Source organism: Lathamus discolor, unplaced genomic scaffold, assembly GCF_037157495.1.
Source record: "Lathamus discolor isolate bLatDis1 unplaced genomic scaffold, bLatDis1.hap1 Scaffold_76, whole genome shotgun sequence".
NCBI lineage: Eukaryota > Metazoa > Chordata > Aves > Psittaciformes > Psittacidae > Lathamus > Lathamus discolor.
The window spans coordinates 112,426-130,382 of record NW_027069388.1 but is presented as its reverse complement, the minus strand read 5'-3'; the positions used below and the strand labels follow the sequence as shown (position 1 = coordinate 130,382).

Below are 17,957 nucleotides of genomic sequence, written 5' to 3'. Positions count from 1 at the left end.
CTACAGGCAGCTGCCCCACAAGGGCTTCCAGGCTGCGGCACCTACCTCCAGGGTGGATGGCCATGCTGGACACCCACTTGCAGTTGCTCATCAGCTTCTTGGTGAGCTCCTGCTTGAGCAGGTTGTAGACGCGGACGTAGCGCTGCGTGGCCACGAAGAAGTAGGGCCGGACGGGGTGGAAGAGCACGCACTGCACCAGCCCCTTGCTCCGGCGGAAGGGGTTCTGGCTCCAGCGCTTGCTGCATTGATGGATCAGCACCTGCAGGTTGCTGTTGTCGGATACGACGCTGGCGAAGTAATCCCCTTTGCCGTGCCAAGTGACCTGCTTCACCGCCTGGGGAGCCGGGGGGGCAGAGCCGTCAGTGGGGCTGCCCCACGGCAGCCCCGGCCGCTGTGGTCCCAGCCCCACCTTGCTGTGCTGGATGAGCAGGCGGATGCCTCGGCTGTGCTCCTCGGCCGTGGCCGTCACCCACTGCACCGGCTGGACCCGCTCCTCCTCCGGTGGCACGAAGGATGCCAGGAGCTGGTCGGTGGCCCCATAGAGCAGCTTGTCCCCAAGGCAGGGGTTCACCAGCAGCACCGACTGCTCCCTGTGGGGCAGAGCAGGGGAGGATGCGGGTGAGGGCAGCACCGAGGAGGTGAAACCCCCCCCCAGCGAGGTGTGGGCCGTGGGGAGGGACATGTGGGGCTGTGCAAGGAGCCAGGGCCTTCCATAGGGGACCATGGGGAGCTGTGGCGTTAGCCCAAATGCCCCCCGGGGGACGGCCTGGCTCAGGGATGATGGGCTGGGGGTGGAAAACCCCTTTGAGATCAGCAAACCCAATGGCTCCCCACCCCTCAGCCCCGTCCCCCCCCTACAGAGTGGCCCTGACCCATAACCCCCAGGGCAATGAGGCCACCAAAGGCAGGGTCCCAGTGAGCAGGGGTGGCTTTGCCCTCTGCAGCCACCCCCACTGATGCTGAGGGGGGGTGGTACCAGCCCGGGGGTGCCCCTCGGACAGGCTTTGGCACAGGGACCCCCCCCCACACCAAGGGGTGGGCACTCACACGCCGATGGCCACGAGGCAGATGGAGGGGTTGGGGTTCCAGGCGAGGCTCTTCACCACCCCCCCGACGGGCAGGGTGCGCAGGCAGCGAGCGGTGCTCACCTCCCAGAACCGCGCGGAGCCGTCGTCAGAGCCTGCGGGACACGGGGTGGGGAAGGCAGGGACAGGGGGGTGGTGGGGATGGGGGGGACACGGTTTGGGTGCTGGGGAGGGGGGGGGGATCCCCAGGACCCAGCCTGGAACCCCCCACCCACCGTGTGCTGGGTGCACCCAGAGCAGGAGCAGTGGTGCAGGGGGGGGGATCCTGCCCCTCTGCTGCTGAAGGGGAGACCTGAGAGCAGCTCCAGGGCCTGAAGGGGCTGCAGGGAGCCTGGAGAGGGGCTTGGGGCAAGGGAGGCAGGGATGGGATGGGGAGGGAGAGGGAAGAGGTGATGGGGTCTTGGGGAGTTCTTCCCCATGAGGGTGCTGGGGCACTGGCAGGGGGTGAAGGGAGAAGTTGGGGATGCCCCATCCCTGGCAGTGCTCGAGGCCAGGTTGGACACAGGGGCTCGGAGCCCCCTGCTCCAGCGGAAGGGGTCCCTGGCTGCGGTTGGAGCTGGAGCAGCTTTGAGCTCCCTTCATCCCACCCCATCCCATGGCTCCAGGGCCCGGGGCAGAGCAGCTCCGTGCGCCACGGCTCTGCCCCGCTCAGCACCACCGGAACGCAGCAGCTCCCGGGTACCATGCGACCGGGGGCTGCTGCCGGGGATCAGGCCCCATCCTGCAGCTCCATCCCGGGGCCCTTGCGGCTCCGGTGCTGGCTCCGCCGCTCCCGGCCCTGGCTTCTCCTGCGGTCGGGAACGCGGCAGCGCCGGGGTTATTTTGGACGCCTGAGCTCAGCCACGTTCCCAGCTCCGCGCCAGGAATTCCGCGTCGGGAAGCGCTATAAAAAGCACCGGAGCCCCCGCGGGCTGGTAAAGGGAGGCCGGGGCCGCTCCTCCCGGCTGCGGGGCTGAGCACGGAGCCTCCCGGCTGGGGAGGAAAAAGCCCCGGAGCCAGCGGCAGCCGCAGCATTCCCAGAGACAGGAATCCCCGCGGGCAGGGCAGGGGCAGGAGGTCCCTGGGGACCCCTTCCAATGGAGCAGGGGGCTCCGAGCCCCTGGGTCCAACCTGGCCTTGAGCCCTGCCAGGGATGGAGCATCCCCAACTTCTCCCTTCACCCCCTGCCAGTGCCCCAGCACCCTCATGGGGAAGAACTCCCCAAGATCCCATCACCTCTTCCCTCTTCCTCCCCATCCCATCCCATCCCTGCCTCCCTTGGCCCAAGCCCCTCTCCAGGCTCCCTGCAGCCCCTTCAGGCCCTGGAGCCGCTCTCAGGTCTCCCTTTCATGCAGCAGAGGGGCAGGATCCCCTCTCTTGACCCACTGCCATGGGGTGACAGTGGGAGCAGCCCCAGCGCTGGGAGCCGGCCGGTGGCACCCGGCCCATCGGGAATGCCCCGGTTTGGGAATCAAATCCTTACCTGACACCAGCCACTGCCCGCTGGGACTGATGCTGAGGCACCGCACCAGGCTCGTGTGCCCGCGGTAGACCTGGGCACGGAGACAGGACAGGGGTGAGGGCCCCACACAGCCCAGGGGCACCCACAGCGAGCCCCAGCCCCACGCATCCACTCACCAGGGCCTGGGTGGTGGGGAAGGGCTGCAGATCCCGAGGTTTTGGCAGCTTGGGGATGAGATCCTCCGGGTCCACGTTGACCTGAGGGTGGGAGATGCGCCCAGGCTGCCCCTCAGCATCGCGGGGCTGGTGCCCAGGGGATGGGCACCGGAGCAGGGGTTGGGTGCTGGGGCAGGGGATGGGCACCGGAGCAGGGGTTGGGTGCTGGGTGCAGGTGATGGGCACAGGAGTAGGGGCTGGGTGCTGGGTGCAGGGGATGGGCACAGGAGCAGGGGATGGGTGCTGGGTGCAGGGGATGGGCACAGGAGCAGGGGATGGGTGCTGGGGGCAGGGGATGGGTGCAGGGGCAGGGGATGGGTGTAGGAGCAGGGGCTGGGTGCTGGGTGCTGGTGATGGGCACCGGAGCAGGGGCTGGGTGCTGGGTGCTGGTGATGGGCACCGGAGCAGGGGCTGGGTGCTGGGTGCAGGTGATGGGCGCAGGAGCAGGGGTTGGGTGCTGGGTGCTGGGTGCTGGTGATGGGCACAGGAGCAGGGGCTGGGTGCTGGGGGCAGGGGATGGGTGCAGGGGCAGGGGATGGGTGCAGCAGCAGGGGCTGGGTGCTGGGTGCAGGTGATGGGCACAGGAGCAGGGGTTGGGTGCTGGGTGCAGGTGATGGGCACAGGAGCAGGGGTTGGGTGCTGGGTGCTGGTGATGGGCACAGGAGCAGGGGCTGGGTGCTGGGTGCTGGGGGCAGGGGATGGGCACAGGAGCAGGGGTTGGGTGCTGGGTGCTGGGTGCTGGTGATGGGCACAGGAGCAGGGGCTGGGTGCAGGTGATGGGCACAGGAGCAGGGGTTCGGTGCTGGGTGCAGGTGATGGGCACCGGAGCAGCGGCTGCACCACTGGAGCACAGAGAGGCTGGAGCCAAGGCCGGAGCCCCCCGGACCCTCACCCTCATCTTCCTCTGGCGCGGGCAGAGGTAGAGGTCGAGGCAGCGCTCGAAGCGCTCGTGGATGAAGCGGGGGAAGGCGGGCACTGCCCGCAGGCTGCGGTGCTGCCGCGGCACGAAGCTGAGCCTCCGCTCCGCCGGCTCCTGCTGCTGCCACGCCAGCCGCTGCGGGCAGGGGGTCCCGGTCAGTGGGGCCGGCAGCACCCCCGGGGCTGCCCAGGGCACGGCGCTGACCCCGTCTGCCCCAGCCCGAGCGCGATGCGCGGCCTCCCTCCGCATCCCGGATGGATCCCACAGCAGCAGCCCCTTCACCTGGGGGCTGGCCCCACTTCTCATCTCAGTGGAGGCTGAGGACCCTTAGCTTCCGTTTCCCTTGCAGGGTCTCAACGCGTCTCCGCGGGGCCCGGTGCCCTTCCAAAGCACAGCCCCCCCCCTGCATCCCAGCATCCCTGCGCTCCCAGCGCTCGGCCCACGGCTCCCGGTGCTTCCTCACCTCCTCCTCGCTGAGCAGGTACTCGGGGGGGGGGTTGTAGGACTCCTCATGCCCAGGCAGCTTCATCTTGGGGGCTGGCACGTGCATCTTGTGGCGGCCCAGGATGGAGTTGGGATCCTCGTGAGCCCAGAGGTCGTAGTACGTCGGCGCGTCATCCTTAGGCTTCCGAGGCTTGATCCAGCCCATCTTGATGGCATGGACCAGTTTGGAGACCTGTGGGGCAGGAAGAGGGCAGCCCCGGGAGTCCAGCGGCTCGGGGAGCAGGAGGTGAGGGATGTGAGGGGGACCGCAGCGCTTGGCTCGGCGCTGCCCTCACCTTCTCCTTCTCGATGAGCGAGGGGATGAAGCTCCTCTTGTCGGCGGGGCGGTTGCTCACCGGGTGCAGCATCACCTCGTGCGTGAAGAAGTCCACGGCGGGCTGGGGAGGACATGGACCCACGGCGCTGCTGCGGCTGCTGCCCAGCTCGAGGCCACCCCGCGCTTGGAGCCGGAGCATCGCCGAGGCCTCACCTCGTAGGGGTTGAAGTGGACATCCCCAAAGTGCCCCTTCTGCAGCCGCTGCACCAGCGCAATCTGCTCGTCTGTCAGCTTTACGTCTGCGCCCGTCATCTTGTCCTGCACCGTCCTCCTGCAGGGCACCAAGCGAGGCTCGGGGCTGCGCCGCGCCAGCCGCACCGTGCCACAAGCCCCACTCCCACTGAGCTGCGCCAGGAGACGCCGACGTCTCCAACCCCCGGGGACTGCGGTGGTGCGAGCCCTGCTGTGGGCACCGCTGCTGCCGCCCACCCCAACGCGCTCACCAGTAGTCGGGGTTCTCCATCTTGTCCAAGAACAGGTCCAGCTCGTCCTTGTTCCGGATGGGTTTGTAGATCTTCTTGCCCTCCAGGTCGTAGCCGATGTGTGGAAAGTCCTGGTACCACTCCATGGGGATGTTGCCCACCGTGTTGCGGATGTCCTGGAGGGAAGCAGAGGGAAAGGGTGTGAGGGGAGGGCTGGGGACCCCACCGCAAGGAGATGCAGCCCTGGGTGCCGCCGGGGGTCAAAAGGAGTCGGAGGGGGTGATGTCCACCCTGCGGCCTCCTCGTTGCCCATCTGCAGGCAGTGAGGGTGCCCCAAGCCTCCTGGCTGCCCTGGCACCCGTAGGGCTGGAGATGGGAGCACCAGGATGGGGCTGTGCACGTGGACACAGGTTCCACATATGGCCATGGGTCCCACAGCCCCATGGCTTTGGGTACCACACATATGCAATGCATCCCACAGCCCCATGGCTCTGGGTACCACACATGGCCATGGGTCCCATAGCCCCATGGCTTTGGGTACCACACATGGCCATGGGTCCCACAGCCCCATGGCTCTGGGTACCACACACGGCCATGGGTCTCACAGCCCCATGGCTTTGGGTACCACACATGGCCATGGGACCCATACCCCCATGGCTTTGGGTACCACACACGGCCATAGGTCCCATAGCCCCATGGCTCTGGGTACCAAACATGGCCATGGGTCCCATACCCCCATGGCTTTGGGTACCACACATGGCCACAGGTCCCATAGCCCCATGGCTTTGGGTACTACACATGGCCACAGGTCCCACAGCCCCATGGCTCTGGGTACCACACATGGCCATGGGACCCACAGCTCCATGGCTCTGGGTACCACACATGGCCACAGGTCCCATAGCCCCATGGCTTTGGGTACTACACATGGCCACAGGTCCTACAGCCCCATGGCTCTGGGTACCACACAGGGCCATGGGTCCCACAGCCCCATGGCTTTGGGCAGCTACATGCGGGCAGATGGGACCTGATGGTGGGGTCCTGCCCCCTTGCCCCTCACCCCTGCAGCCTCTCCCCGCTGCCCTTGGGAAGCAGAGACCCCGTTCCCCGTTGCATCCCACGGGATGGAGGTGTGAAGCGACCTGTGCCCCACACACCCTGCAGTCAGGGGTCACCCCCCCCCGACTCCATCTGGTCCCCATAAACACTCTGCAAACAACATGGAAAAGGAGCAGGAGCGCCGGGAAGGCCGAGCCCGGATCCATCCATCACCCCCAATGCCGTCAGCGCGGGCCTGGTCACTGCACGGAGCCGCATCCCTTGGCTGGCAATGGGGCAAGCCGGGCAGAGGCAGTGATCCCGCAGGCACGGATGTGGGGTGAGGATGTGGGGAGTGCCTGAGCCCAGGCTGGGCTCCGGCTCAGCTCCAGCGGGAGCAGGAATCCCTGCAGGAGCACAGCCAGGACCCCTGCAGGGAGCCGGAACCCCAACCCCCTGAAGCTGGGGATGCCCCACACCAGGATGGGCTCCAAGCCCCCATCCCATAGCGCAGAGACCCCGGTGCGGGTGCCCCGCTCCGGCTGCTGGGGCAGGGAGCGAACCCCAAAGCTGCTGGTCGTGAGCAGGGGCTCAGCTCTGAGAGCTTCCCATCGGGATGCACGTGCCTGGGGCTATTCCCCATAGCGGGATCCACGTCCCCCCCACCCAGCCCCACAGTGCAAAGAAGGAGCAAATCCCCCCCTTGTCGCTCTGCAGCATCCCTGGTCCCTTCCACCTCGGCTCCAGTGCCATGAACACGTCGGGCCGGGAGCTCGGCGCTGCCGTCACTCAGCCTCCCGGCTGGAAGTTGTTCTTGGATGGGCCCTGGGCATTCCTGGCCGCGCATTCCTGGCAACCGGAGCGTCGGAAAGAGCCTTCCCCTGAAAATATCCGGTCCACGTGGAGGGGAGAACGGGAACGGAGCCGGCGCAGCCCTCCCGGCCCGGTGGGACGGGGATGCCCGCATCCCGCATCCCGCATCCCGGCCACCGCTGCGAGCAGGGATGCTCCGCGGAGCCAGGGCTCCGGTCTCTGCCCCAGGCTCCGCAGGGAAGGGCAGGTCCTGGAGGTGGAAACAGGGAGATGGGAAAGGGACGCTCCGTGCACGGAGCGTGGCAAGGCAAGGGGAGGACGGCAGCAGGGAATTCCCGGCTCCAAGCAGGATTCCAAGCAGGACACGGCAGGAGCAATGCGGGAAGCCCTGGAGCCAAGGGCTGGGACAGCATCGCCAGCTCTCGGCTTGCTACGACCGAGACCTGGGGCTCTGGCCCCAGCATCATCCACACCCCCCCCCTAAACGGGACCCCCCGCATCCCCCCGGCAAGGGCAGCGCAGGGCAGGGAGCGCGCTCGGACGGGAGGCGCTGGACAAAAGCGCGTTCACGACGGGGGCTGAACGCGAGCAAACGGCCCCCCCCCCCCCCGGTGCCCCGGGGGATCCCAGCAAGGGGCAGCCCCGGTTTGCGGCCAGGTCACAGCGCTGCTTGTGCCCCCCCCCCCCCCAGCACACAATGGGGGGGGGGGGGGTGCAGCCCCACCGAGCTCCGCTGCTCGCCTCGCTCCCGTTGTGCCCTGCAGGCACTGCCAGCGCCGGTGCTCGGGGACCCATGGGTCCCATCCCGGGTGCTGGGCCCCGGCCCCACACCTTGGGGACACAGATGGGAGGCTGGGGGGGTGCAGAGGAGGAGGACGGAGCCTTCCCCCCCCCACCCCGTTCAAACCTGCGCGTCCGCCCTGGGCCAGGGTCCTGAGCAGCCCCGATCCCCGGGCTTGGTGCGGGGATGGGTTCTGGGATGGGTTCTAGGATGGGTTCTGGGATGGATCATTAGGATGGGTTTGGGGATGGGTTCGGGGATGGGTTCTGGGATGGGTCATTAGGATGGGTCATTAGGATGGGTTCTGGGATGGGTTCTGGGATGGGTTCTAGGATGGGTCATTAGGATGGGTTCTGGGATGGGTCATTAGGATGGGTTTGGGGATGGGTTCGGGGATGGGTCATTAGGATGGGTTCTGGGATGGGTTCTAGGATGGGTCATTAGGATGGGTTCTGGGATGGGTCATTAGGATGGGTCATTAAGGATGGGTTCTGGGATGGGTTCTAGGATGGGTCATTAGGATGGGTTCTGGGATGGGTCATTCGGATGGGTTCTGGGGCAATTACAGGGGCAGGAGCGGGCTCTGCACCCTCACACTCCTCTGGAGCTGGCACAAATCCTTCTCCTGCTCTCAGGGAGGGAACCAGAGCGCGCTCCAGGCAGGAGCTGTGGTGGAGGCGTGCGGCCGGGCAGCTCCTCAAGGGTTAATGCTCCCTCTCTGCCCCATTAGCAGCAGCAGCAGCAGCAGCAGCAGCAGCAGCAGCAGGAGGATGGATTTGGTCTTGCTGCGGGGAGGGGAGGGAGCTCTCAGAGGCTCTCTTTGGCAGGCACCAATCCTGAGCAGGCGCCTGTGTCCCCAGCCCCAGCCTGGGGCTGACGCAGCCTTGTCCCCATCCCTGCCCCAGCCACGAGCTGCAACGCGGGGCTGGGGGGGGTCCTTCCTCCCCCCTGCACTGTGTGGGGTCCTCTGGAAGCCCCCAAGGCCGCGGTGCTCCCCATCACACCGTGCCCATGCAGGTGATGGATGCGGATGCTGCCCGCACCGGCTGCGCACCGAGGCCCGTGGCTGGTGGGTGCAGCCCTCCTCATCCTCACCGCGCTGGCTGCAGCCTCCTTGGCCCCTCTCTTGGCTGAGCCCGGAAGGGTTAAATCCCCTCCGGGGCTGGAGGGTGAGCTCAGGTAGGCGTGAGCCTGCGGGCTCCCACTTCCAGAGCTCTGGAGCAGCCGGAGGAGGGGCCTGGCTGACCACTGCTGTGCTATAAAACCCAGCTCCTGCCACACTCCGCGTCTTAAGATGCACACGTGTGGGGAGAGGAAGGAGCCTGCGAGCGGCCCTTAACCCCTTCCGCACCCAGAGACCCGGCGGGAGCCGGAGAGCGGGGACCCCGGGGGCAGCGGCACCTCCATCCCCGAGCATCTCCGAGGGGCAGCGGCACCTCCATCCCTGAGCATCTCCGGGGGGCAGCGGCACCTCCATCCCTGAGCATCCCGGGGGCAGCAGCACTTCCATCCCCGAGGGCAGCGGCACCTCCATCCCCGAGCATCCACGGGGCAGCGGCACCTCCATCCCCGAGCATCCCGAGGGCAGCGGCACCTCCATCCCCGAGCATCCCCGGGGGGCAGCGGCACCTCCATCCCCGAGCATCCCCGGGGGGCAGCGGCACCTCCATCCCCGAGCATCCCCGGGGCAGGGGCATGAGCGCCTGGAGCTGAAGCGCGGCGCGGCGCTGCCCCGTCCCGCACCATGTCCTTCGCGATGCTGCGCTCGGCTCCCGGCCGTTTCCTGTACCCCGAGATCATGCTGTCGGAGGACGAGGAGAACGGCAGCGAGAGCTCGGGCTCGGAGGAGAAGCCCTACCGCCTGGGCGCCGACGGCTACGGCCTCACCGCCTCCAAGCGCCGGCACGGCAAGAAACCGGGACGGCTGCACCGGGAGCCGCGGCAGCGCCACACGGCGAACGCTCGGGAACGGGACCGCACCAACAGCGTTAACACGGCCTTCACGGCGCTGCGCACCCTCATCCCCACCGAGCCTGCCGACAGGAAGCTCTCCAAGATCGAGACCCTGCGCCTGGCCTCCAGTTACATCTCGCACCTGGGCAACGTGCTCCTGCTGGGCGAGGCGGGCGGCGACGGCCAACCCTGCCTCACCTCGCCTGCCTTCTACCACCACGGTGCCGGCAGCCCCGCGGGCAGGGACCCCGATGCCTCCCAGCCCAAGCAGATCTGCACTTTCTGCCTCAGCAACCAGAGGAAGCTGGTGAGAGCCGGGGGGGGGGAGGCCGGAGAGAGAGCGGAGGGTGATGGAGATGGGTCTGCGGTCATTGGGGATGGGTCTGCGGTCATTGGGGATGGGTCTGCGGTCACTGGGGATGGGTCTGCGGTCATTGGGTGCTGTGAGGAGGGGATAGAAGCACTGGGTGACGGGGATGGGTCTGCGGTCATTGGGTGCTGTGAGGAGGGGATAGAAGCACTGGGTGACGGGGATGGGTCTGCGGTCATTGGGTGCTGTGAGGAGGGGATAGAAGCACTGGGTGATGGAGATGGGTCTGCGGTCACTGGGGATGGGTCTGCGGTCATTGGGGATGGGTCTGCGGTCACTGGGTGCTGTGAGGAGGGGACAGTGAGCACCGAGTGATGGGGATGGGTCTGCGGTCATTGGGGATGGGTCTGTGGTCACTGGGGATGGGTCTGCAGTCATTGGGGATGGGTCTGCGGTCATTGGGGATGGGTCTGCGGTCACTGGGGATGGGTCTGCGGTCATTGGGTGCTGTGAGGAGGGGATAGAAGCACTGGGTGATGGAGATGGGTCTGCGGTCACTGGGGATGGGTCTGCGGTCATTGGGGATGGGTCTGCGGTCACTGGGAATGGGTCTGCGGTCACTGGGTGCTGTGAGGAGGGGACAGTGAGCACCGAGTGATGGGGATGGGTCTGCGGTCATTGGGGATGGGTCTGCGGTCACTGGGGATGGGTCTGCGGTCATTGGGGATGGGTCTGCGGTCACTGGGGATGGGTCTGCGGTCATTGGGTGCTGTGAGGAGGGGATAGAAGCATTGGGTGATGGAGATGGGTCTGCGGTCACTGGGGATGGGTCTGCGGTCATTGGGGATGGGTCTGCGGTCATTGGGGATGGGTCTGTGATCATTGGGTGCTGTGAGGAGGGGATAGAAGCATTGGGTGATGGAGATGGGTCTGTGGTCACTGGGGATGGGTCTGCGGTCATTGGGGATGGGTCTGCGGTCACTGGGAATGGGTCTGCGGTCACTGGGGATGGGTCTGCGGTCATTGGGTGCTGTGAGGAGGGGATAGAAGCACTGGGTGATGGAGATGGGTCTGCGGTCATTGGGGATGGGTCTGCGGTCATTGGGGATGGGTCTGCGGTCATTGGGGATGGGTCTGTGGTCATTGGGTGCTGTGAGAAGCGGATAGAAGCATTGGGTGATGGGGATGTGTCTGTAGTCATTTGGTGCTGTGAGCAGTGGGTAGGGAGTGATGGGGATGGGTCTGCGGTCATTGGGGATGGGTCTGCGGTCATTGGGTGCTGTGAAGAGGGGACAGTGAGCACCGGGTGATGGGGATGGGTCTGTGGTCATTGGGGATGGGTCTGCAGTCATTGGGGATGGGTCTGCGGTCATTGGGTGCTGTGAGAAGGGGATAGAAGCATTGGGTGATGGGGATGGGTCTGTAGTCATTGGGTGCTGTGAGCAGTGGGTAGGGAGTGATGGGGATGGGTCTGTGGTCATTGGGTGCTGTGAGCAGTGGGTAGGGAGTGATGGGGATGGGTCTGCGGTCATTGGGCGCTGTGAGCAGGGGACAGCGAGCACCGGGTGATGGCTCCATGGTCGTTGGGTGCTGTGAGCAGGGGACAGGGAGCGCTGGATGCTGGCAATAGCTCTGCGGCCATAGGGATGGTGCGAGCCCAGGTGGGATGACTCCTATTGGGAACGCGCACCAGATCCCATCAGTGAGCCCTAAGGACGCGTGGACCATCCGGTGCTTCCTTCACCGTGTCCGTATCTGCCACCCAAAGCCCCAGTCCCTGCTCCACATCCCACCCGTGTTCAGCAAAAGGCAACGGATGGGAGAAGGGGAGACACTCGGAGGGTAAGGGATGGATTCTGGGAGCTGGAAATCCAGAGGCAAAGGGAAAGCAGGAGCTTGGGAAGAGGCTGCGGCTCTGGTTGGCAGAGGGCAGGCACCAAAGGGCTGAGAGGGACTTGGGTGCAGAGCTGGCCAAGGGGACCAACAGGAGCTGCAATGTCCGGCCCAGTTCACCCAGTGCTCCCCATTCCCGGCTCTGCACCACCTCTGTGCCCACCCAGCACCAGCCACCAGGCCCATGGCCCTGCTGGGGTGGGCAACCACTGCCATGGAAGGGGAGACGGAGCCGCATCCGCTTCCAATGGGAGCCGGGCCGAGGCTCCGGGGCTGCACAGCCCTGCCCCTGCCCGTCCCCATTGCAGGGCCCTGGGGAGCTGCAGCCCTTGCTCTGGCACGGCCCTTCCCACCTCACTGCAGGAGCTGGGAGCAGCACTTGGGAATCTGCATCCGTTGGGATTTGCTACGCTTGAGCTCACCAAAGTCCTGCCCCTTAGAGCCGGGAGCTCCCAGCTGAGCCGTGTCCTCGGCACCGCGAAGCTGCTCCAGCCACTGTTATCCCGGTTCAGGCACAGGGGCTGCCGGTGGGGAAGCTCCTGTGGGGCTGAAGTGGAGAATTCCTCCACCACCCCACCTGCAGCCTGCTTGGAAACCTCCAGTAGCAGCCTCGAGGAGCGAACATTCCCCCTTTTTGCCCCGATCCCATCCATCCCCATTGCCGCTTTTCCATCCATCCCCATCACCACTTTTCCATCAATCTCCATCCCTGCTTTTCCATCAATCCCCATCGACGCTTTTTCATCAATCCCCATCACTGCTTTCCCATCAATCCCCATCACCGCTTTTCCATCAATCCCCATCCCCGCTTTTCCATCAATCCCCATCCCCGCTTTTCCATCCATCCCCATCGACGCTTTTCCATCAATTCCGTTGTCGCTTTTCCATCAATTCCCATCAATTTTGGTCACCACTTCAGCACCAATTCCATTCAAGTGCCCATTGCCACTTTCCCAGCAATTCCCACCAATTCCATCACCACTTTTCCATCGATTTCCATCAATCCCCATCGCTATTTGTGCACCGATTCCCATCAAATCCCACCACCACTTTTCCGTCGATACCGATAAACTCGCCCTGCCGCTTTTGCACCAATTCCGGTCAAATCCCAACCCCTCTTCTGCTCCAATGCCAATGAATTCCCATCGCCGCTTGCCCATCTATTGCTCCCAATTCCCATCACCACTTTTTCATCCATTACAATCAACTCCCAGTGCCTTTTCTGCACCAACTCCCATCAATCCGGTCACCACTTTTCCATCAATCCCATCAATCCCATTGCCACTTTGCCATCAATCCCATCAATCCCCATCGCCACTTTTCCATCAATCCCATCAATCCCCATCACCACTTTTCCATCATTCCCATCAATCCCGTCACCGCTTTTCCATCAATCCCATCACTCCCCATCGCCACTTTTCCATCAATCCCATCAATCCCATCACTGCTTTTCCATCAATCCCATCAATCCCCATCGCCACTTTTCCATCAATCCCATCAATCCGGTCACGGCTTTTCCATCAATCCCATCAATCCCCATCGCCACTTTTCCATCAATCCCATCAATCCGGTCACCACTTTTCCATCAATCCCATCAATCCCCATCACCACTTTTCCATCAATCCCATCAATCCGGTCACCACTTTTCCATCAATCCCATCAATCCCCATCACCACTTTTCCATCAATCCCATCAATCCCATTGCCACTTTTCCATCAATCCCATCAATCCCATCACTGCTTTTCCATCAATCCCATCACTCCCCATCGCCACTTTTCCATCAATCCCATCAATCCCATTGCCACTTTTCCATCAATCCCATCACTCCCCATCGCCACTTTTCCATCAATCCCATTAATCCCATCACTGCTTTTCCATCAATCCCATCACTCCCCATCGCCACTTTTCCATCAATCCCATCAATCCCATCACTACTTTTCCATCAATCCCATCAATCCCATTGCCACTTTTCCATCAATCCCATCAATCCGGTCACCACTTTTCCATCAATCCCATCAATCCCCATCGCCACTTTTCCATCAATCCCATCAATCCGGTCACCACTTTTCCATCAATCCCATCAATCCCCATCACCACTTTTCCATCAATCCCATCAATCCCATTGCCACTTTTCCATCAATCCCATCAATCCCATCACTGCTTTTCCATCAATCCCATCACTCCCCATCGCCACTTTTCCATCAATCCCATCAATCCCATCACTGCTTTTCCATCAATCCCATCAATCCCCATCGCCACTTTTCCATCAATCCCATCAATCCGGTCACCGCTTTTCCATCAATCCCATCAATCCCATCACTGCTTTTCCATCAATCCCATCAATCCCATCACCACTTTTCCATCAATCCCATCAATCCCATCACCGCTTTTCCATCAATCCCACCACTCCCCATCGCCACTTTTCCATCAATCCCCATCGCTCTGGAGAGCCCATTCCCAATGAGCTGCCCATGGGAAGGAGGCAGAGCTGCCTCTGCTGCCCCAGACACACACCTTGGGCAGGATGAGAGCGAGGGGGGCTCAGCTGGGGAAGAGAAGGATCCTTAAGGGGAGACCTGAGAGCAGCTCCAGGGCCTGAAGGGGCTGCAGGGAGCCTGGAGAGGGGCTTGGGCCAAGGGAGGCAGGGATGGGATGGGGAGGGAGAGGGAAGAGGTGATGGGGTCTTGGGGAGTTCTTCCCCATGAGGGTGCTGGGGCACTGGCAGGGGGTGAAGGGAGAAGTTGGGGATGCTCCATCCCTGGCAGTGCTCGAGGCCAGGTTGGACACAGGGGCTCGGAGCCCCCTGCTCCAGTGGAATGGGTTGGAGCTGGGGGAGCTTTCAGCTCCCTTCATCCCACCCCATTCCCTGGTTCCATGCTGCCATTTCAACCCATGTGGCCTCAAGGGACGCGATCCTGCCCCAGTCCCATCCGTGCCGGGCGCACCGCGCCTCCAAACCTCCTGCGCCGCGATTCCAAGCGGGAAGCAGCTCCCGGCGGGCACCGGCGCTTGCCCAGATTCATGGGGCATGACTCAGCCTCACCCCCGGCATCCCGACGCCGCCGTGTCCCAGGGACTTTCCCGTATTGGGCTCATCCCAACCCCATCCCCTTGGAAAGATCCGGCTTTAACGCGGCTCACGGAGGCGCCGGCGCTGAAGGGCTGGGGCCAGATCCTGAAGCTGCTGGCGACGTGGCCCTGGACCGTGCCCTAGGCAGGACACGAGCAGCAGGGCGGTGGGCGCTGTGCTGGCAGCACCATCACACTTGTGCTGCCGGGCAGTGTGGGGATGGGACGTGCGGGATGGTCCCGGCATTCCTAAGGAGCAGGCTCGGGCCATTCCCAGCAGCGGGGCACCCGGACACCCCATTTGAAGCCTATGAAGGGTTTGTGCCACTCCTGGTTTCTCCTTTGTGGCTGGTGGGGCTGGGAGAGCCGCTGGCAATGGCCATGGCTCAGGATGGCTTTGGGCTTGTTTAAACCCCCAAAGCCTGAATCCAAGCAAGGCTGAGATCATTCCGGATCTCCATCCCAGAGGATTCACGCTCCTGGAGGGGCATGCGGAGGGAAGGGGCTGCAGGAGGAGGGCGGTTGTGTGCACCCCCCCAGTCCCATGCAATGGCCAGGGGCCCATGGGGCAAGCGTGGGGCATCCACCTCTTCCAGAGCATCTCCCAGAGCGGCCCCGATGGAACAGGAGCAGAGGCGTTAGCAGCAGGGATGGAGCAGAGCGATGAGAGGAGCGATGAAGAGAGGGCATGGGAAGGGGCCAGGAAATGCCGGAGAGCAGGAATCAACCTTGTGGTTCTACACGGAGTGGGGAATTGCAGCTGCATCAGGGATAAGAGTGGCTGGGAGGAGAGGAGGAGGAGGAAAGGAAGGAGAGGAGGAAGAGAGGAGTTAGGGGAGGAGGAGGAAAAGAGGAGAGGAAGAAAGAGGATGAGGAAAGGAGGAAGGAGAGGAGGAAGGAGAGGAGGAAAGAAGAGAAGGATCAAAGGCCTAAGGAGAGGAGGAAGGAGCAGGATGATGGCTTTGGGCAGAACCAGCAGTGTTTGCACCCTGTAAACCTTGGCAGCAGCTCCCCTGCGGCACCGAGATGCAGGCACCGCATCCCTCAGCACATCCCTCAGCACCGCATCCCTCATTGCATCCCTCAGCACTGCATCCCTCACCGCATCCCTCAGCACCGCATCCCTCACCGCATCCCTCAGCACTGCATCCCTCAGCACTGCATCCCTCAGCACCGCATCCCTCACTGCATCCCTCAGCACTGCATCCCTCAGCACCACATCCCTCACTGCATCCCTCACTGCATCCCTCACTGCATCCCTCAGCACTGCATCCCTCAGCACCGCATCCCTCACCGCATCCCTCAGCACTGCATCCCTCAGCACTGCATCCCTCAGCACCGCATCCCTCACTGCATCCCTCAGCACTGCATCCCTCACTGCATCCCTCAGCACCACATCCCTCAGCACCGCATCCCTCAGCACCGCATCCCTCACTGCATCCCTCAGCACTGCATCCCTCAGCACCGCATCCCTCATTGCATCCCTCACCGCATCCCTCAGCACCGCACCCCTCAGCACCGCATCCCTCAGCACCGCATCTCTCACTGCATCCCTCACCGCATCCCTCACCGCATCCCTCACTGCATCCCTCAGCACCACATCCCTCAGCACCGCATCCCTCAGCACCGCATCCCTCACTGCATCCCTCAGCACTGCACCCCTCAGCACCGCATCCCTCACCGCATCCCTCATTGCATCCCTCACCGCATCCCTCAGCACCGCACCCCTCAGCACCGCATCCCTCAGCACTGCATCCCTCAGCACCGCACCCTCAGCACCAGCGCCGCAGTCACTGGCACGACCCCCCCGGACCCCTCACCCACCTGCAGCTCCTGTGCCAAAAGAGCCACAACCGTGGCCCGGGTGCCCCGGGGCTGTGGGGGCCGGGGAGCAGAGGGCTCCCTGTGCACCCCAGAACCACCCCCCCCACCCCGGCCGCGGCACAGGGCAGACCCGGGGGGGGGGCTCAGTGCCCCAGCAATGCCCCCCCCCCCCCCCAACCCCTCCGCCATGGGGCGGCTGCACGGGGCTGTAATTTACTGTTGCTGCTGCACTTAATGGCAGCGGAAAGGCAAGGTGATAGGGGAAAAATATGAGGCGGGATTTTCCGAATCCCCATTTCCTCTCCAGACAGCGCAGAGCTCCTGGGGCCCGAACATCTGGGAAATTGGATTTTCCCATTTCTGCACCGAGCTCCCCTTCCCCCCCCCCTTCCCCCCCCCCATCCCCATCCCCACCCCAGGAACAAAGGAGGAGGCAGCGCCGGAGCCGCACGTGCGGCCGGAGCGCACCGGGATGTGCCAGGGCCACGCTGGCAGGGACCAGACCAGGCCAGGGGACACGTCAGAGGCACCGGATCATGGGATGGGTGGGGAGGGAGCGGAGCGCTCCTCAGTGCCAACCCCTGCCAGGGATGGGGCGGCCGCAGCTCCGCTGGGCACCCAGTGCCCGCACTGGGAAGAGCTTCCCAATCTCCCGTCCGACTCCCCCCTCCGTCAGTCTAACGCTTGGCTCCAGGGTGATCCCAACCCGGGCAAGGCCCAGATGGGCACAAACCGCACCGAAGTGGAGATGGGAAGCGCCAGGTTCTGCCTGTGCACATCCAGCTGTGGTGCTGGTGGTGCTGTGATGGTGACATTAGTGATGGTGCTGGTGGTGCTTTGATGCTGGTATCAGTGATGGTGCTGTGATGCTGACATTAGTGATGGTGCTGGTGGTGCTTTGATGCTGGTATCAGTGATGGTGCTGTGATGCTGACACCAGTGATGGTGCTGGTGGTGTTGTGATGCTGATATCAGTGATGGTGCTGTGATGCTGACATTAGTGATGGTGCTGGTGGTGCTGTGATGCTGGTATCAGTGAGGGTGCTGGTGGTGCTGTGATGGTGACATTAGTAAGGGTGCTGGTGGTGCTGTGATGCTGACACCAGTGATGGTGCTGGTGGTGCTGTGATACTGACACCAGTGATGGTGCTGGTGGTGCTGTGATGGTGACATTAGTGATGGTGACATTAGTGATGGTGCTGGTGGTGCTGTGATGGTGACACCAGTGATGGTGCTGGTGGTGCTGTGATGCTGACACCAGTGATGGTGCTGGTGGTGCTGTGATGCTGACACCAGTGATGGTGCTGGTGGTGCTGTGATGCTGACACCAGTGATGGTGCTGGTGGTGCTGTGATGCTGACACCAGTGATGGTGCTG

The 17,957-nt window shown here is 63.7% G+C and overlaps 1 protein-coding gene across 2 annotated transcripts in view; it reads right to left on the bottom strand.

The window, feature by feature from the left end:
* BOP1 (BOP1 ribosomal biogenesis factor) overlaps positions 1–17,957 on the bottom strand; it is a 52,916-nt gene that overhangs the window by 1,375 nt on the left and 33,584 nt on the right. The window contains exons 1-11 of one of the 2 annotated variants that reach the window (XM_065664917.1): positions 9,309–10,388; positions 4,924–5,078; positions 4,634–4,751; positions 4,440–4,541; positions 4,124–4,336; positions 3,634–3,795; positions 2,703–2,783; positions 2,548–2,617; positions 1,048–1,180; positions 410–590; positions 46–334 (exon numbers count right to left, since the gene is read on the bottom strand). In XM_065664917.1, coding sequence (XP_065520989.1) covers positions 46–334; positions 410–590; positions 1,048–1,180; positions 2,548–2,617; positions 2,703–2,783; positions 3,634–3,795; positions 4,124–4,336; positions 4,440–4,541; positions 4,634–4,751; positions 4,924–5,078; positions 9,309–10,373 — 2,569 coding nt within the window. In that variant the 5' untranslated portion in view covers positions 10,374–10,388. Of the gene's footprint in view, positions 1–45; positions 335–409; positions 591–1,047; positions 1,181–2,547; positions 2,618–2,702; positions 2,784–3,633; positions 3,796–4,123; positions 4,337–4,439; positions 4,542–4,633; positions 4,752–4,923; positions 5,079–9,308; positions 10,389–17,957 lie in introns of those variants that run through there. The other variant, XM_065664916.1, reaches the window with a different exon arrangement.